A 22,869-nucleotide genomic window follows, 5' to 3' on the forward strand; every position below is an offset into this window, starting at 1 on the left:
AAAAGTCTTGGCCAAACTGGCCGAAAACCCCGCACACACAAAATCATATATAACTTGTTTTTTGAATATTTCAATCAACACAAGTTCTAATCTAATGAAATTCGAGGATATTAAACATTAACTAGTACGCTATATACAGGAAAAGATTGGTATCTAATAAGCTGTATACCGCCCCCTAGCCTTCCTCACCGCCTCTAACCTCCTCTGCATAGATTTTATACAGTTATCAATAATATTCTTACGAATATTACTCCATGAGGGCTCTGCCGCTGCAAAGAGGATCTCACGTATCTTATCTACACCCCCGGTAGCCAATTCAATATCTGGATTGACTACATAGACCCCAGCCTTCAATGGAAACCAGAGGTTCTCGATGGGGTTCAAATCTGGCGAATATGGCGGCCATTCAAGCAATTTCACGGCGTTATCTGTAAACCAAGCCCTTGATTTTTTGGATATATGTATAGGCGCATTATCCTGCATAAAAATCAAGCCTGGTTCCCAAATTGTAGGCACCATTTCCTCCAAAATTTGAATATAGGATACCGAGGAGTATCCCTGCTTTTTAGATTCAAAATCTGGCTCTAGTTGAAGCAAATCTGATCTTTTTGAACCCCAGATTGCAGCCCAAACCATGATCCTAATCCCCTTGCCGTTTTTGACTGGTTGAATATATCTTTGCTTCCATTTCTCGCCAGCTCGATTGAGCCGAAAAACCCATCTACCCTGCTTCCCAGAGCCTAGCTCAATTGAGCATTCATCCGTAAAGATAACCTTGCACCAATCCTCATACTTCCAATCTGCATATTTCTTAGCGAATTCATAGCGAAGCTGGGCATGTTCGGGCTTCAATAATGGCCGTTGACGAGCTTTCCAATGGCTATATCCAGATTCTTGGAGAATAGAATAGATCGTACGGGGGGAGCAACCTAGTTGTAATCTATGCTTTATATCTTGATAATTTATAAAGGGCTCTGTCGGTTTATCTACGTCTAGGTCGCTAGCACTAGTCACGTAGAACAGCTATTCCGACGAGCTGACGAGCCTGATCAATATGGTATGGAATTCCTGATATTGATGACTGCCCCCCAAGAGTAAGGGGGACGGGGAGTGGCTAACTACATATATACGCGGCACGCACGTGCCGCGTTAGACTAACTGATATCCAGTGCCGAAACGCGCTAGGTTTGATATTCACGTTCCGACACTGGCAACTCTCTAAGAAATAGGGATAGGACGACGAGCGGTACAGGATTGACAAAGCAAAGAAATTGGTGTAGCTTTCGTTGGAGGGGTTGTAGATCTTTCCACCCATCCATCCACATTAATATTAAGCTTATTTGTGTCGATAAGTGCCTGTAAAGCGCGACATGGTTTGCTCTTTGTTATGGCATCAGCTGGATTGCTTTCACCGTTAATCCACTTGATCTCTGCAATTTCTTGGCGCTTGTATGACTGTTGGAGGCACATGAGGTCAATCATTAGACACTTTTCTTGGGTAGTGCCTAATTTGATGAGACATTCATACAGGCTCTTCGAGTCAGTGCAGATAACAAGGGGTAGGGGCTTGGTAAGATGTAGAAGTTGCATTGTTGTTGATTTGATTGACGCAGCCGAATCGAAGCCGTGAACCATGGCATAAAGTTCAGAAGCAAGTACACTTCTTGTGACGCGCTTGCACTTGATTGAGGACCAGTGCACAATATTTGCGTTATTTGCGGCATCTGCGAGAACAATAACAAAGCTAATTTAGGAGGAGAAATCCTTATTGTTTGCAAAGGATGAATCTGCAAAGATTACGAGGCGTAACGAATCCAAATCTAGACGTACAAAGCGTAATCCGCGTTCAGCATTATCAAGTTGCCATTGGAGGCGTTTATTAAGTGACTTGATGTCGTCTTTTCCTGGATTTGTGATCTGGGCAGCAAACGATAGATCAAAAGAAGCCTCAGGCTGCGATACGGAAGCAATGTAGGCTCCAAGTGCGCGTTGAGCCACATATTGTTCCTGCGGCGATACGTCCTTTCGGACCTTGCCTCGGGAACTCGTTGTATCCGCATATCGATCTTGTACAGGCCGTATGAGCTTACAAGTGCGTTCCTGGGTGAGGGTAATACCCTGGACATCCTCCGTAATAAGGCCACCGTTGAATTTTAACGGGTTCGAAGGTGTAAGCTTCTCTCGTGGTTTGCAAAGAATATTAGCTCGTTTAATCTCATTCTCCTCGTGGTTCGCAAAAGTGTTGTTGGCGAGGATGAGGGTGTCATCGGTCTGCATGCCAACAATGCCAAATCCTTGTGACTGGTCAATGCAGTGCAAGAGGCATAGATCGTAGGTGGATGTTGTCATATTAAGTTTGTCCGTGTGATGTACGTGATAGATTCAAAACTAGTGATTACCTGCTTCAGAGATGCCGTACAAAGGCTTGACAACTTTTAATATTGTGCCTGGAGGGAACAGGTGCACGAGTTCGGGAGGGGGTCGTATATAAAAGTTATAAGTGAGGGGCGTAGTTGACTGTACATAGGCTTGCGTGACGTCGCGTAGAAAAAGATGAGTATCAGTAATGCAGATTGTAAGGCATAGAAGCAGGCGTTGACTGCAGCGCTGTATTATAGGCAATTAAGTCAATACGATCTCTTTCCCTTTGTCGTTGTAGGCTTGTACGACTAGTCGCGACTTTTCGAAGGCCTTGTCGGTGCCCCGATTCTTTATCTCATTAACGAACCGCGAATTGAAGATTCGGGTGCCTTTTAGGATATTGTCTACTTTGACCACTTCGAATACACCATTTTCTAATAGGCTGTTGATCTCTTTCTCTTGTGATTGGTCGAATTGAGCGAATACCAATTGTATGAGGTCATCTCGATATCGGGCTGGTAATTGCCGATTTCGTTGGGGGCATTGTGCAGGCCTTGGCTGGGGTGTAGATGTGTCTGGCTCGTCGTCTTGAGATGTGGGTAGTGTTGAGTTTATGCCTAAAGGTGCCTCAGGCTCTTCATTTGTATGCTCTGAATTGGTGTCTTGGTCGTTCTCATCTAGTGCCTTGTAATACAGCCTCACAACAGTTGTACGGAATTGCTTTAGTCTATCTGGAAACTGAATTATGCACATCTCGCCCTCAACACTTAGTAATTTGTACGGGCCTTTCCACTCTCCTGCATAGCTGGTGTTTCCTTCCCTCCATACATGTACATCCGAATTTATTGGCAGAAGATGTACAGCTGTAGACGCAGGACCATTACACGTATTGAGAGCATCCCAAACCTGTTGTTTGGCGTGTAGTTTTCAGACCTCTATCATTGCCTTTTTGAGTGCAGCAGCATGTTATGTAATTATAGGTGCAGAAGGGTTATATTCTACCATTCATAGGTAAGCTCCAAAAACAAGAAGTATAGGGACTAAACCATCTGGGCCAGCTGTATCGTTGACAGCCTTGACAGCTATCTGTAGGGCAGCGTCTTTAGGTAAATCTGGTAATTCCTTTTTGATGATTTCATATGAGTGGCAAATCATGGTATGGTATCATTTAACAGTTCCAATTGACTAATGTGCTTCGACTGGTACTGTTTTGATGATTGTGCCTACAGCTAAAGCAGATTGTGAGAATTCCCTACTTGTAAAGGTCTTTCCAGCGTCTGTAATAACCAAGTCTGGGGGTCCCAGGTACGTATCAATCTAGATCTTTCAGAGTGTGTCCCATACGACTTTTGTTAAGATATTTGGCAGCCACGCAGTGGCATTGAAGCGTGTTGCTTTATCAACAATGTGAAGTACTGGGTCTCCATCAAGGTACATAATGTTAATAATGATAGAGTGATTGAAGTCAACATCTTTATGCAGTGTGAACTGGAATCGTCTAGGTGACTTGTCGTACATTTGATAATGGTGGCAGAATTTGCGAATGTGTTCAATTGCTTCCTTGTTGGTTTCATGGCCTGCACATGTAAGTACACGGCAAAGTCTATCAGTTGAAGGGTGGCCAAATCAATGGTGTAGACGGCGTAATTCGGTATCAGTAAGGAGGCAGGGGTTGTAGTCAAATAAGGTAAGTAAGTGGGTATGGTAGGAGTAGTCCCATACAAGGAATGGATGGCCAAACTGATGAATAACTGGTGTTATTTTTCCCATTTTCTTATTGACAAGGAGATTGCAGGTATTGTTAAAATAAAGTTTTAGTCTGTCAAGTTCGTACAGCAACATTAGGAACGGTATCGTGGTTGTCAGGATATGGAACCGTATAGTACTAATAGGTGTAGGCACGTCGATTGATCCTATTGACTGATAGGGATCGCCAGGTCCAAATTGAACTGTTGCCGTGCCAGCCGTTGTAGTATTAATATCGATATTTCTGACGATTCTCTTGTAAGCAAGGTATTGCCCATATCCAGCTGTAGAGAGTTGCGCGGCGCCAGTGTCGATAACAATACCCTTAAAGCTTTCTGACGAATAGCGGCTCTCATTTAGATAGACGTGGCTTGATTCGGGGTTTAGAACCTTGAGAGTTGCTTCGTTGGTTTTATATGAATTAGTTTCCAAATCAGGCTTCAGGAATAGTAAGGCAATCCAGTGCGAAGCGGAACGGTTTGCTAGTTCCATGGTTATTGACGGACCATGGTTCGTGTCATTATTGTTGTGCGTTGTAAAGAATGTGGCTGTGAACAGGGTTGACGAGGCATCGTGTGTAGGTCTGGATTTGTAATCGTCTGTCAGAATAAGGTCATCAGCAGCTGATAAGAGTTCCTCTGGCAGTTCCTCATCGTCATCCTCTGTGCCCTCGTAGTCGGCAATATATTGATCAATACGCTTGTTAAAGTGGTCCAAATAACGGCGTTTCGAATCCGCTCTTTCCTTGGGCGTATGACGTGTTGACCAGCAGTCAGGTTTTTGACATACGAAGCACTTTTTCCTGCCTCTTTGATTGGAGTGCTGTCGTGGTGAATGGCCTTGAGAGGGTGAGCGTGACTGTTGGTTGTAATACCGTCGATCTGTAAAGTATATATTGGTGCTGGGGTTTGCAGTGCGGTGCCCATTCGTGGCTTTTATTATATCCTTGTACTGGCTGACACCTGATTGTAAATCACGGGTTAGTCCAGGAACTGTATCTTGTTGCTTTGAAGTTGCAAGTTGGCATGCCAGATATATATGAGTTGCCTGTAAAAGTCTTGCAAGGTAAAATTCTTCGTTGCGTAGTTTTGGAGCTAAGTGGTCGTATAAACTTGCAAGTTCTGTTAGCATCATGTTGAGACACACTTTTAATGTCTTCTCTGGGTCCTCATTGACTGTATTTTGAAGCGAAATTCCGCTCCACTTATCTAGTACGGTTCGATGATATTCCGGGCCTTCGAAATAGGCACGAATTCCTTCAACGGGGTCACGGTCACTTGCTTCCCATATTTCCTTGTTGTCATAGTAAAAATCCAAGGCTTGGCCTTTAAGCATTGTTGGGAAAGCGAGTTTATATACATTCTTTGGTAGGGATAGACGTTCACAGTAGTCGTTGAAGATTCGAAGCTTTGACCTGTAGGAATCCTCATTTCCACTGTACTTTTGGTTGTCTGAATACATCTTCGTGAGTTGAACAAGTGCCTGAGAAATGGATTGTGTTGACGGTGCGAAGATAGCCAAATTTAGGGCTTGTTGGACTTCATTTAATGGCTCTGGCTCAATTTGCACCCATTGACTTTGATCTTGTGGTGTATCGTGTCTTGTTGCCGGGGGTGAAAGATATTGGATTTGTTGTTGACTTTGAGATCTTGTGAGGGGTCCCTCTCCAGTTTGGTTTTGTGCCTCATTAGTGCCGTAGTTTAAGGGTTAATTATATGTATTGATCATTGTTTCGAATTGATCATTAAGCACCTTCGACTCAATTGTATTGCCTCGTCTGAGGTGGCGAATGACTTCCTCCTTAGTCTATGGGCGATATTTTTCTGTAGAGAGTAGAGTATAGAGTTTTTCAGCTTCATCGTCCTGTTCATCGTTGGTAACATATACACCGTTGGTTTGAAGCAAATCAACTAGTTTCCCGAGTTCGGTGACGGACACGGTATTGAAGTTATTCAAAGTCCACTTATCGAAGTCTTGTTTGAACGCTCTTAACAGACGTGAATCGTATGTGTTCGTATATTCTTTTATCTTCGCCTTGACGGTAGCGTCGAGTGTCTTCTTTTCTGTCATCGCCTGGTCGGTATCGTTGCCACTTTGTCCTGCCATTTTGATGATTTGTATCTGCGAGACCAGATCCAGAGATTTGGTGCGTTGTTCGGTGCGTGGGTCGACACACCGTAGGTTGTACGTAGGCTTCGTACGTCAGGTTCTTGCAGGTCGATTCTGACGGAAAGTCCGAATCCGTAGGCTCACTACGTTGATTCCTACCTAGTGCTAATACCGAGAGTTTTCTCGCGTAGGCCTCTAGCGTAGGTTCGTGACGTAGGCTTATACGGGGGATCTAAGCGTAGAATTCGTACAGGAATAATCCTTCGTGCGTAGGTTCGTACAGGGAGTTCGTAGGTTCGCAAGACTCAGCAAAGAGTTCACAAAAGAGTCGATATATGGGGTCGAATATATCGGTGAGTCGATATACGAGTGAACGTATACTGTAGGGTGTCGAAGAAAGTGTATTTTGTTAGGACGCTTGCACTAACGTTGGAATAGGGGCTCGTAGATAAATGTCTGATCTGCGGCCACTGATCAGTGTCGGTTTATCTACGTCTAGGTCGCTAGCACTAGTCACGTAGAACAGCTATTCCGACGAGCTGACGAGCCTGATCAATATGGTATGGAATTCCTGATATTGATGACTGCCCCCCAAGAGTAAGGGGGACGGGGAGTGGCTAACTACATATATACGCGGCACGCACGTGCCGCGTTAGACTAACTGATATCCAGTGCCGAAACGCGCTAGGTTTGATATTCACGTTCCGACAGGCTCTTCCATAATAAGTTGCATAATATGTCGAATATCATGTTTATCAAGGATTCTAGGCCTGCCAGATCTTCTTTTTGAGATTCCATCTGGCCGTTCGCCTTTTTTGTTGATTGTATATTCAACCGTTTTGCGGGGTATTTCTAGTTGTCTCGAAATACTAGTAATATTGAGCCCGGAATCGAAATAAGCGATAATTTGACCTCGAATATATGGAGATAGCTCTTTTCTCAATGTCTTATTGCCTGATATAGGCTTCAAAGGTGTTCGTGGTGCCATTTGTAGTAGTTTGAAAAAGGTGAGTTGTAAACGCGTGGAAACGCGACGCGTAAAATCGGCGAATACTTTCCCCGGTGGGTGTATATGTAGCTAGCTATCCCCCGTCCCCCTTACTCTTGGGGGGCAGTCATCAATATCAGGAATTCCATACCATATTGATCAGGCTCGTCAGCTCGTCGGAATAGCTGTTCTACGTGACTAGTGCTAGCGACCTAGACGTAGATAAAACGACAGTGATAATGGACTTTATTTCACATCTACGCACAAAATCTTATGAAAGAGATCCTCCCAGATGCATGTCCAAGAACGAATTTCGCATCCATATTAAATGTTGAACAGGTAAGTCGACACTCAGTAGGTAGCCAGAGTATATCTTTACCCTGAAGGGTAACCTACCGATTTTCTCAAAGAAACGCCTCCTCAACGTTGGTCTTGGACAAATGAGAGGTATGATTATCCCAAGCGAGAAGTCCCAAAATTGGTGCCGAGATATGGACTATCTTGAGGAAATTTCGAGTTTGCAATTGCCTCACCAAAATTCCCAGTGGCAGTATCCCAGAGCCTGACTGTTTCGTGCTTAGAGCTTGATGCCAGCACCCTGCCATTTGGTGAGAATACTACTAATAGAACTAATCCCAGGTGGCCTCCAAGAGTCTGCTGCAGAGTTCCAGTGGCAGTATCCCAGGGCTTGACTGTTTTGTCCCGAGAGCCTGATTCAAGCAGCCGGCCATCCGGTGGGAATGCCACTGAGTCAACTGACAAACGAGTGGCCTTCAAAAGTTTGTTGGATTGCGCTCCAGGTCTCCTCTACTTTTGGTAGCCTGCATAGCCAATTAGGTACTTCTTGATAAATATTCTTCTCACTGTCGAATTTCTTGTAGTAAACATCAGTCCAGTAAAATAAAGCTGAAGTGGTACAGCATCAACTATCTGTATATTTTTGAGGATAACGTGTTTCCCGTCATGAAGGAAATTTAGATAACTGGGGGTCTGCCTCAGTCTATATAATAAATACTTACGATTTACATGCTTGAAATTTTGAGTATATGAACTCAACGGTGTTACAGATAATGTATTAATTGCAGCAACAACCTCTAATATGACTCCTATAAGACCCATCGCTTCTACCCAGTGAAGAAAATGCTCCTAAAGGAAAGAATAAGCATTCTCCTTTCCCATAGTAAGGTCCTTGCCTTGCCTAGGTACTCGATCTAATAGTGACAAGAGTATTGTAGTGCTGGTGGTAAATATTGGCTAATTATCTATTTATCTACCTCTGTGCAGTAAGTTCCATCGCTTGGTAGATTGCAGCTATTCTTCTTCAGGCTGTGGCGCATAACCCTAGTCAATGATACGCTATCTTTTGGTGCTTTTCTCTCTTATCTATTCAGAATGGACTTGTTATGGGCTGACACCATATGGGTTCGGGACAGGGCTTTCACTAACACCGCTCATGAAGCTATCTTCTGATTTAGTGAGTAAACCTAGTTGGCCAATACTCACCTTCCTGGACTTATTATTCGGAGTATCTGTTTTGATCCTAGTTGGCAATACTTAGCCCTCTGGAAACTGGAGCTATTGTCCGGAGTATCTGTTTTGCATATCCGGACTTGCAGAGGAAACTCTAGAGAGACAGCACGACTCTCGATCTCTATATTAAGTGGTATGCCCAACAAGAATTCATGTTTTTCTCTTTTTTCCTTCTCATGTACGTTACCATCTTAGGAATGAACTCATAGTATTTGAACTAGAGCTGTTGACGATACGATATCGGCATCATTTTTCCATATCGTCTATCGTCATCGTCTAACCTAGAATCTGCTGATATCGTATCGTCAATCGGCATCGTCTAATCCTAGGTGTGCCGATACGATATTGTCAACTATTTGACGATATCGTCAATATCGTCAAAATCATCACCGATACGCAAATGGCCTGTGTGAATTGACAGTGGCTCACCTAGCCATAGATCTCATTAACCATCAAGATGCAAGGCTCTGTTAAATAGGTTATAATCTTCATCTTTGAGTAGTAAATAGTATCTGCCACTGCTACATGCGTTGCGTCTCTTTGTCGGAACGTTGGTTTACTAGAGCGATGACTACAGTGCTTCACCGCCTCGTGCACGACACCACCTCATGCACGGTACCGCGTCAAAACGCGAAAAACAACACGGATCTCAAAGCGCGATAAATTAGTCAAAATGGGTGCAATCGAGGATGCATTTAACTATTTGAATTTCTTGGGAGAAGATGAACAGATTAATTTCACTTTAGTCGCAAAAATGTATGGTGTTGATCGGACCACGCTCTCGAGAAGATACCGAGGCGTTACGGGCTCGAAAGAAGCGCATTACGATAATCAACGATTACTCAACGACCACCAATCCAAAAAGCTTATACAATGGATAGAAATGCTCTGCGAAAAAGGCCTGCCACCTACTCCCTATATGATTGCAAATTTTGCGCATGAGTTAACTGATAGTAAGCCTGGAAAGAACTGGGCTTCTCGCTGGTTAAACAAGCATCCAAATGCGTTGATATCTCGCTATTCTACAGGCATCGACCGCAACCGAAAAAGAGCAGGTTGCGCTTGGAGTTATGCTCTCTATTTTGAGCTTATAAGTCGCAAGATTGAGCAATATAATCTTCAGCCAAATCAAATTTACAATATGGATGAGAAGGGCTTTGCGATTGGGATTATGACAAGTCAAAAAAGAGTCTTTTCTCGGCGATTATATGAGAAGAAGTTCAAGCAATTTCTTCAAGATGGGAATAGGGAGTGGATTACTACAATTGCTTGTATTTGCGCAGATGGAACTGTTATCTCTCCAGCTTTGATCTATATGGCCAAATCCGGTAATCTACAGGATTCCTGGTTTCAAGATCTTACTACGCAAAGATGCTACTTTGCAGCTTCTGAAACAGGATGGACAAATAGTGAGATTGGTTATCATTGGTTGCAGGAAGTTTTTGAGAAAGAAACAAGATCTCAAGCAAGCCGGGGATGGCGCCTACTGATTCTTGATGGTCACAATTCTCACGTCAATATGAGATTTATTGAATATTGTGAAAAAAACAGAATCTTATTTACAAAAAGAATCTTTCAGTGTAAGGAGCTTCCTCATGGTTCCACTACTCAAAGACCACCTCCGTAAGCCGTAGCCCTAAACCATCCTTTGGTTCAACGGGATCTATTGATAGTGACTTCCACCAGGAGACATGACGCTAGGACTCTAATACTTTTTATCATTTATGTCAGCACGAAATCATCGGAATCCGAGATCGGTTCCGACGGATTAAAAAATAACATAGCAGTGACAATGGCCTTGACAGAGGCAGACAGGACGAGCGCTGTTGGCGATCCAGCTTTATAATAGAGAGCTGCCCCAACCAACGAACCAGCGAAAAGAGACAGGAGAAAGAAGCTGCGCCGGTTGCGTGGCCTGTTCCTTATCTTCCAAATCTTTGGATCGATCATGAGATCAACCCAAGCCGCTGTGGCCATGGCAGTAGTAATCTCCGGTACCTGGAACACGCGGGACAAGACCACCTGTGATCCACTCGAGAAAGCGAGCAAAGAAATGATGCCTAACGCAGCTGGGCCCTGCGACTGACGTCCAAGCTTGAACTGGATGATTGCAGCGCAAAAGACCATCACCGTCTGCAGGAAATTGATCCCCACCAGCCAGACACGCATACGGGGACCCAGAACATGATTGCCGAGCTGGCCCGTGATAAAGGCGCCTGCCAGAAACATTGGAAGACTGATACCAATATTCGCTAAGATAAACAGATCTGCGGTATTATCGCCTTGTGCTGTCACTGCGAGAGCAAGCATGACCGTGTTTCCCGTCTGGTTGGAGGCAAAGCATCGGTAGTCGGAAAAGGTTGCTGCATCTTGTATTCCAATATTGAATGTCAGCAGTAAAAGTTCCAGTTCGGCGAGGGTGTTGACAGCGATGGGCGAGAATACGTAATGGCGCCAGGAACGCGAGAGTTGATGTCGTTGATGCTGGGTTGGAGGGACGACGGCCACGAATTCGACTTTCTCATGTTGTAGTTCAGTTTGATTGTTCTGCGGTTGAAAGGCCGATTGCATTATGGTATTCTCCATGATTTCTTGCCTTTCGCCTTGAAAAGAGACTGGAATTCTCCCGCATGATGGATAGAATTATAGATGGAAAAAGTCCACCCCGGAATCAAAATAGACCTAATATATCTAGAGTGCGCCAAGCAATACTTTTTAATCCATTTACCTCTTATGCAGTCACCGCTGATTGAGTTTGCGATCCAATATCATTTGATGCTCTCATCCGAAACACACTCGGCTGTCGGCCGAATGCTACCAAATGGTCGCCGAGCACGGCGCTGCTCGGCGTCTGTCCCATATAAGTCTACGTATTAAGAGTCAGGCAACTAGTCAGTGAAATAACAGATCTCGACACCAACCTCTAGAAACCTTGAACTTACTAGCCAAGTGTTGTGGGCTGACCATGTAACTATTCCCAGATCCCAACGCCAGCAGCAGCAGGGTATGATGTTCCCTGAAGACCGGTTTTGCTTCTCTCCTCTCTTTCACTTATCTATTCGAATATAAACTTATGGTGCCTTCATAGCCCCTAAACCCACCCCCTAATCACATATTCACTGAAGGTTATGTAACACGTGCAAGGTATACGTATTTGAATGCACTCTATTTCTCCGATCACTTAGACTATTCCCAATCCAACACAGCGCCTGATTTCAATACAAAAGTACAATTAAGATATCCAGTTCAGCGATGACCCGTTGCCGGACCATCCGCTATCCAAGCGGATGTGTTCCGGATTGATCGAATGGCGACAAAAGCTCAAATATTCCAGGCTGCTGCATCACTCGCAACAAATCTAAGCAGAGACTTAGGCGACAAAACTTTCCCACTGTGGACTCTATTGGGTCTCTGATACAGCAGTCTCGATAAGCAACTTAGATGTAAGCGGAACGCACCCAAAAAAGGCCTTCATACTGGAGTTGCAGGTACATGGTTTGCTGCCAAAACCAGCAGATTCCAGACGAATACTAATGATATGGTTCGGGTGGTCAAAAAAACTGGTGGGACCATACAATAATGGACGGAAATGCCTATTTGTCCAGGAGGCGAGAGAGGCAACCTTCGGGCCCACAAAAGACCGATCTAGTCGTCGAGGTTTGAGCAATACCTGTCGCAGCGCCTTACCCACACCGTGGAACCATGTTCGTTATAGGATTAAGTTAGTGTGCTGCAGGCGGTGCTAGCAAAATTACCTGGTCCCTAGTGCTCTTGAGGTAGATAACATCCGTAGCTACCGTCTGCACCACGGTTTAACACCGAGTATTTCTAGCAATATGTCCTTCCTTAAATTGTTATAAGCCTCTATTAGATTATTGCTACTGCCAAATACGACGAGAATCTGGGTATATATCAAGAGAATTGATACCCTGCATCTTATATTAGAGTGGTTGTTGACTTTTGAACTCTGGAGGGTGGTTTTGCCAGTTTAGACTTATCATAGTATGAACCTTAATGATATGGGAAACTCCAGAATTCTGCTGGAGTTCTGGATAACCTATGGTAGAACAAAGACACGGGTGATGCGCTACAGAGAACGGAAGCTAAGGGAACAAGACTAATGAATGTAACATATCAAACAAATAACCAATTCGCTTCAAAACCACATATCCCCATATCTTTCAACCCACACATCTTCGCACTCTCATAACGTACAAACTGTACGGTCTTCTCACATTACACTTATCCTATAGAACTCACGAATCTCACCCTTCGCAAATCCGACCCTTATGTCCCCTACTAACGTCCCCGTTGGCTGGCTCCGAATCCCTCGATCCAAGGCTCGTGTTCGTGTCAATATTGGTCATTACTGACAACGAGGCTGACCTGGAGCGCACGTCATCTTCGCGTGCATTTGTACGTGTTCCCACATCAGTGTCCTTGTCATTTGCAAGCCCTGGTTGAGCTGCTGTTCCTGCGCTTTCATACATGCCTATTGCTTCCGGATCCGCCACACGGAATTGATCTAACACTTGCGTATCAATGATGAATTGTGCGATTGCAACCGCAGCTGTCTTTTCGCTAAGCAGCTTTTGCAAATCGGTCGTACGGCGGAATCCTTTGATTCGCGTCCACATAAGCGCACGCTCATCTGCGTACAGTGGGCATTCCATGAAGATATGCTTCACGGATTGACCAGATAGCCCGCCCGCGCAGTATGGATGTTCTCGCTTGTTAATTCTCCAGAGATAATGGGCCAGGCCTATTCGCTCTGTACAGAGCTGAATTAGGATAGACGACGTCGCTTTCCGAAGGAACATCCAATACTGGAGTGTACGTTTGGAGGGCCGAGTGACAAGTTTCTTGGTAGGCTTCCCAGCCTTCTGTTTGTCCCACAATTTCTCCCAGGCATCCTTGGTTGATTATTGTATTCTCCGTTTTGCAGCCGCGGCAAGTATTATCCAACTATTAGTATCCCCTGGCACAACCTGCCTTTGTGCACCCATTAAAGCTGCACGTTTTGCAGCTCTGTCCGCAGCTTCAATTCCAGGAACACCCTCGTGGCCTGGAATTCACCGTAATGTCACATCGATGTCCTCAACCATGCATTTTCTTAGTAGATCAACACAATCACGAATGTACATTTGACCTGAGACCATACGCGGGTTTATTAGGGTTCTGAGCGCTGCCTGGCTATCTGAAAAGATAACTGGCTTCTTGATTCGTACGTCTTGCTCTGCAATTTGAAGCACGGTTTCAAGCGCGAATTTGATGCCGCATGCTTCTCCTGCATACACGGTGGACGTACCCTCTGTACCAATGCACTGCGTACGTTGCTTTCCATAGGCTGGGATAACCATTGATACGCCAATATAGCCTTGATAGCCACTCCCATCCGTATAGATTGCAATATGTTCTTTCTTGCGCGTGATGTTATCATGTACCGATACCGCCTTCTCTCGCTCATCAATTACTACATGTGGAAGCTCTCGCCATGGTTCCTGGACGTATGCAAAGCGGCTCTCCCATCTCCCGGGCCAAGGTTCCTGGGGGTACCAATAAGCATCCGTTCTTCTTCCAAGCATGAGCTTCCATGGGAGTGTAGCCGCCGAGCTTTAGCTCTTGATTAGTACATCGATTGACCATGCCGCTAGGAATCGTAAAGGCAGGGCCTGTGCAAATTCATATAGCGGTAGCCTTCGTGAGTTAGTCCAATTGCAATCAGATTAGCATTAGGTGAAGTTCTATATTAAGCGCTTCTGCAGCTGTCGTACAGAAGGCGCCACTTATCAGGCAAGCTGCACGTTTTTGGATAGTTGTAAACCCGCGTACTGTTTGTGTAATTTGCCTCTGGCTCATAAGGCCTGGTTGGAACCAAGCTGCAGCGCCGTATAGCATCTGGGGGATAACGATTGCTTGATAGATTCGTCACATAGAGCCTAGCGCGACACCCCACATGGATCTTGATAGGCCACGTAGGGCCTCCAAACTTGTGCCTGCTTTTGCAATAGCCTGCTCACGATGCGTGTTGAAGCTCAGCTTCGTGTCGAGCCAGATGCCTAGATATTTAAAAGCTTCTTCGGGCTTTAACTCTACGTCACGAAGCCTGATGGGCTGTAATTCAGAGGTAGTCGTGCTTCGTGGATTCACAAAATGAATAAGTTGATATTTCTTGACGTCAAAAACCAAGGCGCCATTTCTTCATATTATGTAGTAATCGTAAATGGTGGGCATTATCGTATGCGCCACTAACATCTAATAGAAGCATTAATACAACCGCATGGCCACGTCCCCAGGCTCTACGAATTCAATCAAGAATAATCTGTATAGCGTAATCCGTGGATATCTCTTTGCAGCCACCTAGGTAGCTTATAGGAAGCAGTCCCTTACTTTCCATGGCATAGCTAATACAACATGTGATAATTGCTTCAAGGAATTTGCCAAGCGTATTAAGAAGGGCTACGGGCCTGTATGCCTTGGGCGTACAATAATCCCTATTGCTTCCCTTACGCAGCATAACAGTTACTGAGTGTTGGAAGTGAGTTAGATTATAGCCAGTTCGTACGCAGGCGTTAAAGATCTCATAAAGTGTATCGAGTATCACTGGTATGCCAATAATCTTATACCAGAAGCTATTAGGGATGCTATCCTCACCAGGGGCTTTGTCTAGTGATATTGAATGAACCACACATTTGATCTCATGGCGTGAGATTTCTAGAAACTCAATCTGTGTAGGATATTGACTATCCGGGATATCTGACAAGTCTGCATTTGGAATAGCTGGAAAAAATACCTCTTGGAGAAGCTGCGTTTTTGCCTCTACTGTTTCCGCCGTACGACCATCCAGGGCTTGTAGGGTAGGGGTGATTTCTGATTTATACGCTCCGTTGCGCGTTCGTGCCCACCTTGCCAGCCTCCAGAGACCTAGGGGGCCTTGCTTGGTGGCCTGTTGCACGCGACGTTGATGGCCTAGTCGTAAGGATTTCTTGACAAGGCATTTCTTCTTATTACGTGCGCGTAGATAAGCCCTCCATATCCACGGATTATGTGTACTGGAGAATTGACGTCGTAGTTGATGGCAGGTTTATATAGTTTCTTTGCATTCCAGTGTAAAATCCGGATTGCTCCATGTACTTGGACGAGCCTATAGAACTGATTAGTTAATTGCCTTTCGTATAGTTGCCGTAAAAGCTACTGTTGCAAGCTCAATATGAGATTTTAACGCATTTGTGAGGCCTGGCACAGTGATTTGGCTAAGCAGTTCATATAGTAATTTAACATTTATGGCTGTCCAGTTACGACGACGTGGTAGTTCGTAGGTTAGAGTATTAATATTAATCTGTGTTCTAATTGGCCAGTGATCTAAGTCATGTTGTATCTCATCAGTACGCTTATGCAATATAAGTTGGTTGAATAAGGATGTAGAGAGTAATGTTAGGTCAAAAGTTGATTGTGATTGGCCACGCTCCCAGATGACTACTCCTTCAGTAGTAAGCTCAATTTTATAGTGATCTATGATTTTAAGTGATTTGGTAGTCTGTTTGTCGGTTTTTGTACCAGGGCCACCCTAGGCTGGATGATGAAAATTCATATCCCTAAGTACTAGGTGTGCTGAGGTTCGTGAGTTTCCTAATCGGTTTAGCTCCTGTCCTACGTGCGCGAAAGTAGCTGAACGTGGCTCATTATAGATATTATAGATGTAGAGATCATGTGGTTTGTATGATTCAGGATTGGAGTTGCGTAGGCGGCGTTGATAGCAAATATATAGAATTTGATAATGAGGCGACACAACTGTGTGAGACTAGCTAGCTAGATTGATACTTTTATTGATAAATAAGGCCACACGGGCTCTTTGATTATTGTTTGATTTGGGGAGTGTCAATGTACTGAAACCTATCTCTCCTGTTTCCGCAGCATGCATTCTATATAAGAGACATTCATGTTGTTTCCTGGCAGAACATTATTAACCATAGCCAGCTGAACCTTGACCATGACCAGCTTAGCTGAATTACCCACACTTTTGCCACTCTCTGTTCTCGTAACAAACTTATTGTAGCAACACGATTGGGCAGGCATGTTGGTTGTTACCTAAGGTGTATGCGCCGCGTGAACTCTTTGTTATGATATTAATCTCGTACATACAACCAATGGAACAGATTCAAATGCCAGGAAAAGCAAAAGCAGATCACACAAGAGAAATGATGCCGAGCACATACACGGAGGACTAGAACTCAAAAAATTCCAGAAACACCCTTTCTGCATGAGGTCTTTACATTGCAACAGTTTTGACACCGGGAGGGTGGAGCAAATGTCAGCAGCATAGACAAGCCTATGAATTACAAAAGTAAGGAAATCTCAATGGATAGGAGAATAGGAGACAAATAATTAGCTAGCTATGCAACAGCCACGATTTCCTGAGTTTGCAGGGAGGAGAATGGTAAAAAGAAATCCCAAAATTAGATACAAATTATATTCAAAGAGAGTATATTCCGTAACTAGAAATCTTAAGAGAAAGCAAAAGATGAATGTAAAGTGAGCGTTACAAGTAAGAGATAAAAGGAGAGGGAAATGAACGATACAAGTTCAGAAATCTTCCAAGTTCGACATTGGAACTTCTGGTCGAAGAGACTTGAAAAAATCAAAACGATCTTGGGACACGTTCGCCATGGCGCAAATTCGTCTCTTTCTCTCTATTGTTCCTGCTCCTTTCTTCTCTTGGAAGAAGACCGGAAAACTCTTTCGATTAGACCGACCGACTAAGTCCCCAGCATAGTCCAGAATTCTCAACTATCCTTAGACACTAGGCCTGTCTTAATCGTAACGCAAGGTAGCCAAGCAAGCGGTAGACTGCGATGATTGATATCATAATACCAACCCATTCACCCATCTTATTGGCATTGATGTCGTAGTTCTTCAACACGTCTGTCCCAGCAATTAAGCCTTCCGAGTTCAAACTACTCTCATAAGAGCATTGATAGTGGCCGGCAGCAGTCGTAGCACATGAGTAGGTACGGTGTTTGAACTCATTAACCATCATGCCTTGGAAGACATATGCCTGATACTCAATGTAATGGAAGACATACTTCCAGAAAGAGTTCAAGATCGTGATGGGGACCAAAAACCCATTCACACACATCCATAAGCCATTGGCGAATGCAGTGACCGCGAGGGCGACGACAAATACAGGGAACACAGAAGAGACTAGCACAACCAAAGACTCGGCCGCCAATAGATCCAAGAATAGCCACATGAGAAAGGTCATAAACCCGGTGCCACTAGTACGGAAACCAGTCAACCAGTATTCTACCACACAGAACAGAAGCGCGATGATGAACAGAAATGGCAAGCCGATGATGAAATTGGATACCATGAAGGCCAATGGACCAACAATACCATTTGCTCGTTCTTTGTAGAAGGTTGCTTGGTCCTCCAAGTAAGCAGGAACATATGCTACTGCCATGAAGGACATGAAAGCAGAACTGAAAAACATAGCATTGATATATGACTGGATGTATTCCTGGGTGGGAGTGAAGCGCAGAAACACAGTACCCATCAGAATAGCCAAGCCCAGATACATGACAATTCGAATGCCATACGCAACAATATCACGATAGGATTTGATCCAGGAACGTTGAAGAAGGACCAATGGAATAGTCCAGCTGTGGGGTTTCTGTACATGGACATCTGAAAGCTGGGGGATAGCACTTCCTGGCATCCGAGCATTTGCGATAACATCGTTGATTTCTTGATTGATCAAGGTCGCTTCTTCAGACGCCACCCACTTTTCAGTGATGTCCTTTGTGCGAGCGACGACGTCGTCTCCTTCTTTTACCAGATCCGTGTTGATCAGATCTAAGAAGAATTCAGCCGGGTTGACCTCCGAAGGCATCGGGTACCCAATTCTGCCAAAGTAATCTCGCGCATTGGAAATCGGGCCGAAGTAGCAAGTTTTGCCGCGAGATAAAAGGAATAACTTGTCAAATAGCATGAAAGTCGACGTTGAGGGTTGGTGGATTGAAGCAATGACAATAAGCTGGATACTGTCAGCCGTCGTGCCTTCATCTGCCACGCCATCTCTTTGGACGAAATTGACTTACGTTGTTTTCGCGACCAATTTTCTTGATATAGTTCATTACCTCGAAGCTGAGCGTTGAATCCAAACCGCTCGTTGGTTCGTCAAGGAAGAGAATCTTGGGATTCGTGACTAAGCGACTGCAAACACCCAGTCTCTTTTTCTGTCCACCACTGAGGCCTTTCTTGATTGGCGTTCCTACTATCGTATGTGATTGGCTTTGCAGACCAAAGCTTGCAATCAGGCTATCGACTCTTCTTTGTCTCTCAGATTTGGAAACCGAACTATATTAGCAATGAATCAGTTGTCGGCGACGAACTTCCAGAGAAAACAATGGTTTCTTTTTACCTAGGCAAAGACAAACCAGCAGCAAAACCGACTGTCTCGCGGACGGTCAAACTCCCGATAAGGGCATCGTCCTGCTCGACATAACTAGACAAGTCGCGTATCTTTTGTAGATTTGCTGCTTGGCCATTGGCTAAGAGATCACCGGTCGTTGTTGCTTTCGCAGCGGCTACACGGTGTGCAATGGCATTCAAGAGAGTCGTTTTCCCTGATCCACTAGGGCCCATGATAGCGATCATTTCACTCGCATGAACAATGCCATTAGCATCCGAAAGAATTGACAAGGGGTCGCCCGTTGAGCGATCCTTGACTTGAACGTCGATATTTTGCCACGCGTAATTTTGAACAACATCGTTAATCAAAGATGTGTCCCTCATACCACCAGCCTCAGGGTCGTCATTCTTCTCGGCGAAGGTGTTGCTCGATGAAGGTCGATCCATTTGATCCATCTGGTGTCTGATTTTCTCAGAGATGACTAAATAAAAAAAAGATTTTGAAAAGAAGGACGATTGTTCTTTTTTTTAGAGCTCCATGTTTTCCAGCAGCTTTCTTTTTAAAGTCCCTCCTGCTGCAAAGGGGTGGCTTCCATATCGCCGACTCCATTTACTTTGGTATGATTGCGATGATTCAGAACTCGGCCGACTCCAGCCCTAAGTTTTGTACGAGACCCACAGGTTCCCCGAGTTGTTATTCTAGCAGTTCGGCGACTCTGATCTGCTCTGATCTGCTCTGATCTTCGCCAAGTTGAAAGAGTTTATATCGAGATTACATGACTGGTTTCTACGTAAGACACCCCGCATGTTCTCATCCAGAGAGCGAATCACTGCAATTGGATGCTTCGCAAGAGTAAACCACCGTTGAATTCATTCTTCAGACCACTAACGCTGGGCAATCTTGTTTTTCTCTGCTTTTTCTCTCTCTTTTATGTTTCCTCCCAATAAACTTGAATGCTTAAACAGCAATTTCTCATTCGAGGTCATTGAGACTTGCACAAGTAACATCCACGGAGAAGGTCATGATTACCTAGGCAGCAACCCTTTTCGCTATTTAGGTAGCAGAAAGATTCTAACATAATATTCTCATCCAGCTTGATGTGCTTCTGAAAATTAAAAAAAAAAGAAAAAAGAAATAGAAAAAAAAAGTTTAATCCTTTACCCTGGACAAAAATGATTTTCTAAGCAAGATCATGTGTACTTCGTACTGGAGTAATTAAGCGTCGCTAAATATTTAATTATTGATTGTAGGTATGTAGAAATAAATAATGAGTACACTCCACTGCGAATAAACATATAGATAAATCCCAAGTCCGTACTTTATATTACTGGATCGTAACTCGATAACTGGTTCTAAATCTTGCTAAAAGAATTCATGCCTAGGACGAGGATATTCTACAAAAGATACCGGAATGTATTAATTTAGTCTGCTCCATCTAAGAGACATCTTGGAAGATGAGCCTGCCTTTTAATTTACTCGGCACGATGAAATCGAAACTCCCTAGCCCTTAAAACTAGGTGAGTTATCGCCAATATTTACAAGTCGTTCCCGCTCAAATTCTCTCCTTCTCTTCTCACGCAAAACAGCCAGACAAGGAGCTACAAACAGAGTTCCATCATGGATACCACTGATCGTGAAAGCCGTGACGAGAATCCACAAAAAAATAACGCTGAGGGAGAAAATCTGTAAAGAATCAGTAGTTAGGTCTCGACAGGCTCGTTATGGGTTAATCAAGATGAACTACCGTTCCTAACATAGCAAAAGATTTTGATGGCATCTCTCGTCCGAGTTGACAGGTACATGTGGCATAAACCCCCAAGGGGAATGTGAAAGCCCACCAGCCAAGGTTGAATGGAAATTTCCTGACTTGAGCGATTGAGCCAACGGCGCAAAGCAGCCAAAATAATCCGAAGGCCCAGAATAGAAGTCCTGTTACAAAGCCCATCTCGTAGAATGTGTCACCTGCGCCTGCTCCTAGAGTATTCGTCTGTGGCAAGATAGTTTTCGCCACACTGCCCAGTTTTTGTATCCTGCATGACGTATCATAGCCAATATTAGTCCTCTGTTGTTGTCTGTTGTTCTCCGAAGGGATGAACATCTCTGTAAGGCCCTATTGCAAAGAAGGACTCACCCGTAACCTCCCTGTCCAAGCGGGCCAAGGGGTAAGAACATGCTCACAATGACAGCCTTTGGGGGAAGTTTGTGCAACATTAATCGCATCAAGTAGATCACAATGACCGTTAATGAAAGCAAAACCCCGACGCCCCATAGGACGAAGCTGGTAACAAGCGTTCCAAGTGCAATCTGGAAGTTGGGAACCACTTCAGCAACAATTCTTCCGGATGCAGCTGCGACAACACAAGATCAGATTGGTAGTAACCACGCAGCCGTCATCGATCCCAATTTAGTCTTGGTTCGTCTTGTCATCCTGTTGAAGATTACAGCGTCAATAGGATAAAGGAAGGTCTTTATACGTCAGACACTTACATAATGAAGGGAATTCCGAAGCAGGCCAGCACGGAGATCACTGCATCCACAATCCACATTGCTAAAGCAAAATAGGCTGCCCATTGCCCCCATGTAGGAACACAAACAAAGCAAAACATATTGATAATGGTTGCGAAACCCATGGGAAATGTACCGAGGAATAGAGACTGAATAGGATGACTGACCATTACTGGAAAGATGCTCGGATAGAGTATATAGCGAAGAACCGATATGGCAAGGAAAATATGGAAGAGCAAGACGTTGAAGGCAAAGAAAACAATCGAAAGCAAATATAGCCACCGTCCATTGTATGGGAGCGTATTGAGGAGTATCGACACAATTCCAGTGCCCATATTAACGGAAAACCACCTGGTAGAGGCCATGAGACTGTGTGGTCAAAATTTAGGAATACGGAGCATGCAATCATACGCTGGTGTAAAGTTGCGCACTATGTGGAGCCATACATGATTATGATTGTCTGTTCCGGTGTCTTTGATCATGTCAGTTCTCTAATTCTATGAATTCTATGAGATGTCAAATGGGATGTTACCAGTCGGAACAGAGACGCAGCTATTCCTGGGATTGGGGATGCAACCCTTTCCTTCGCCAGTTGCTTGGTGTGATGATTCAGCTGCCATATCGAAATGATGAAATATAATCCAGAGAAATCAAGGACACTTGATCTCCGCGAATTACATGTGGAGTGAGTAACAAGAGGTGATTCGGCTTTTAGTCTTGGAAATCCACTATTGACTAGGCCCTATATAACATTCAGTTCTCGCACATATCTGGTCCAATCTAACTAAATGTTACCTGACAGAGCGGAGATCATTGAATTCATCACCCGAGCAAGTGAAGTGTTCCATAGTATACATAATTAAGATTTGCAGACTGGACTATGGAGGCCTCAGGCGAGTCGGCGACTGATGATTAGTCGGCGAGACTCAACATACCATTCCACGGAGTAGTGTCTGCTCTTTGGACCTTGGAAATCTTAATCAAGTGTCTACGTGTATTGAGGAATCCTATGCCAATTCCAATCCGAGATATTTATTTTTTCACACAGTTGATATTAGAGTGTTGTGACGGTTCATCATTCGGGATATTATTATTATTATTAATCAAGTTTATTGTCTATACCCAGCGCTATAGGCTATGACAGACCAATCATTCGGGATATGAAGAATAGACGTTTACGATAGTTGTATGCAAATTGCCACTACTGCTGTCAATGGTC

General features: G+C 44.2%; 9 protein-coding genes across 9 annotated transcripts, besides 10 other annotated features; 1 reads left to right on the forward strand and 8 right to left on the reverse strand.

Moving 5' to 3' along the window:
- Positions 1 to 156: 156 nt before the first annotated feature.
- Positions 157 to 957: a mobile genetic element.
- Positions 176 to 2,349, reverse strand: TSTA_039960 (transposable element tc1 transposase, putative; the record flags this gene model as incomplete). Its single annotated transcript, XM_002481191.1, has 5 exons — positions 176 to 204; positions 243 to 929; positions 1,160 to 1,181; positions 1,312 to 1,744; positions 1,931 to 2,349. 5 exons carry the CDS (start codon positions 2,347 to 2,349, stop codon positions 176 to 178), a joined length of 1,590 nt encoding a protein of 529 aa, XP_002481236.1.
- Positions 346 to 951: a mobile genetic element.
- Positions 1,372 to 2,820: a mobile genetic element.
- TSTA_039970 (uncharacterized protein) lies at positions 2,623 to 3,191 on the reverse strand (the record flags this gene model as incomplete). Its single annotated transcript, XM_002481192.1, has 2 exons — positions 2,623 to 3,092; positions 3,143 to 3,191. The coding sequence occupies 2 exons, from the start codon at positions 3,189 to 3,191 to the stop codon at positions 2,623 to 2,625; spliced, it is 519 nt and encodes a 172-aa protein (XP_002481237.1).
- A 796-nt stretch (positions 3,192 to 3,987) lies between these two features.
- On the reverse strand, positions 3,988 to 6,586 carry TSTA_039980 (uncharacterized protein; the record flags this gene model as incomplete). The annotated part of the gene is made up of 2 exons (XM_002481193.1): positions 5,997 to 6,586; positions 3,988 to 5,660 (listed from the first exon to the last, which is right to left on the reverse strand). Exons 1-2 carry the CDS (start codon positions 6,211 to 6,213, stop codon positions 3,988 to 3,990), a joined length of 1,890 nt encoding a protein of 629 aa, XP_002481238.1. The 5' UTR covers positions 6,214 to 6,586.
- Positions 6,587 to 6,925: 339 nt separating this feature from the next.
- Positions 6,926 to 7,153: a mobile genetic element.
- A 504-nt stretch (positions 7,154 to 7,657) lies between these two features.
- On the reverse strand, positions 7,658 to 8,323 carry TSTA_039990 (wd40 protein, putative; the record flags this gene model as incomplete). Its single annotated transcript, XM_002481194.1, has 3 exons — positions 7,658 to 8,011; positions 8,046 to 8,110; positions 8,224 to 8,323. 3 exons carry the CDS (start codon positions 8,321 to 8,323, stop codon positions 7,658 to 7,660), a joined length of 519 nt encoding a protein of 172 aa, XP_002481239.1.
- A 1,084-nt stretch (positions 8,324 to 9,407) lies between these two features.
- TSTA_040000 (uncharacterized protein) lies at positions 9,408 to 10,180 on the forward strand (the record flags this gene model as incomplete). Its single annotated transcript, XM_002481195.1, has 2 exons — positions 9,408 to 10,143; positions 10,170 to 10,180. 2 exons carry the CDS (start codon positions 9,408 to 9,410, stop codon positions 10,178 to 10,180), a joined length of 747 nt encoding a protein of 248 aa, XP_002481240.1.
- Positions 9,480 to 10,385: a mobile genetic element.
- A 12-nt stretch (positions 10,386 to 10,397) lies between these two features.
- TSTA_040010 (DUF1275 domain protein) lies at positions 10,398 to 11,305 on the reverse strand (the record flags this gene model as incomplete). Its single annotated transcript, XM_002481196.1, has 2 exons — positions 10,398 to 10,439; positions 10,469 to 11,305. 2 exons carry the CDS (start codon positions 11,303 to 11,305, stop codon positions 10,398 to 10,400), a joined length of 879 nt encoding a protein of 292 aa, XP_002481241.1.
- A 1,694-nt stretch (positions 11,306 to 12,999) lies between these two features.
- TSTA_040020 (uncharacterized protein) lies at positions 13,000 to 14,319 on the reverse strand (the record flags this gene model as incomplete). The annotated part of the gene is made up of 2 exons (XM_002481197.1): positions 13,000 to 13,647; positions 13,822 to 14,319. The coding sequence occupies 2 exons, from the start codon at positions 14,317 to 14,319 to the stop codon at positions 13,000 to 13,002; spliced, it is 1,146 nt and encodes a 381-aa protein (XP_002481242.1).
- Positions 13,378 to 14,232: a mobile genetic element.
- A 124-nt stretch (positions 14,320 to 14,443) lies between the features above and the next one.
- Positions 14,444 to 14,923: a mobile genetic element.
- Positions 14,922 to 16,601: a mobile genetic element.
- A 918-nt stretch (positions 16,602 to 17,519) lies between these two features.
- Positions 17,520 to 19,600, reverse strand: TSTA_040030 (ATP-binding cassette transporter, putative; the record flags this gene model as incomplete). Its single annotated transcript, XM_002481198.1, has 3 exons — positions 17,520 to 18,767; positions 18,832 to 19,090; positions 19,155 to 19,600. The coding sequence occupies 3 exons, from the start codon at positions 19,598 to 19,600 to the stop codon at positions 17,535 to 17,537; spliced, it is 1,938 nt and encodes a 645-aa protein (XP_002481243.1). The 3' UTR covers positions 17,520 to 17,534.
- A 259-nt stretch (positions 19,601 to 19,859) lies between these two features.
- Positions 19,860 to 19,887: a microsatellite.
- A 372-nt stretch (positions 19,888 to 20,259) lies between these two features.
- Positions 20,260 to 20,292: a microsatellite.
- Positions 20,293 to 20,645: 353 nt separating this feature from the next.
- TSTA_040040 (uncharacterized protein) lies at positions 20,646 to 21,820 on the reverse strand (the record flags this gene model as incomplete). The annotated part of the gene is made up of 4 exons (XM_002481199.1): positions 20,646 to 20,828; positions 20,890 to 21,175; positions 21,277 to 21,480; positions 21,633 to 21,820. The coding sequence occupies 4 exons, from the start codon at positions 21,818 to 21,820 to the stop codon at positions 20,646 to 20,648; spliced, it is 861 nt and encodes a 286-aa protein (XP_002481244.1).
- Positions 21,821 to 22,869: the final 1,049 nt, after the last annotated feature.

This window comes from Talaromyces stipitatus, genomic scaffold (assembly GCF_000003125.1).
Source record: "Talaromyces stipitatus ATCC 10500 scf_1105507295541 genomic scaffold, whole genome shotgun sequence".
Lineage (NCBI taxonomy): Eukaryota > Fungi > Ascomycota > Eurotiomycetes > Eurotiales > Trichocomaceae > Talaromyces > Talaromyces stipitatus.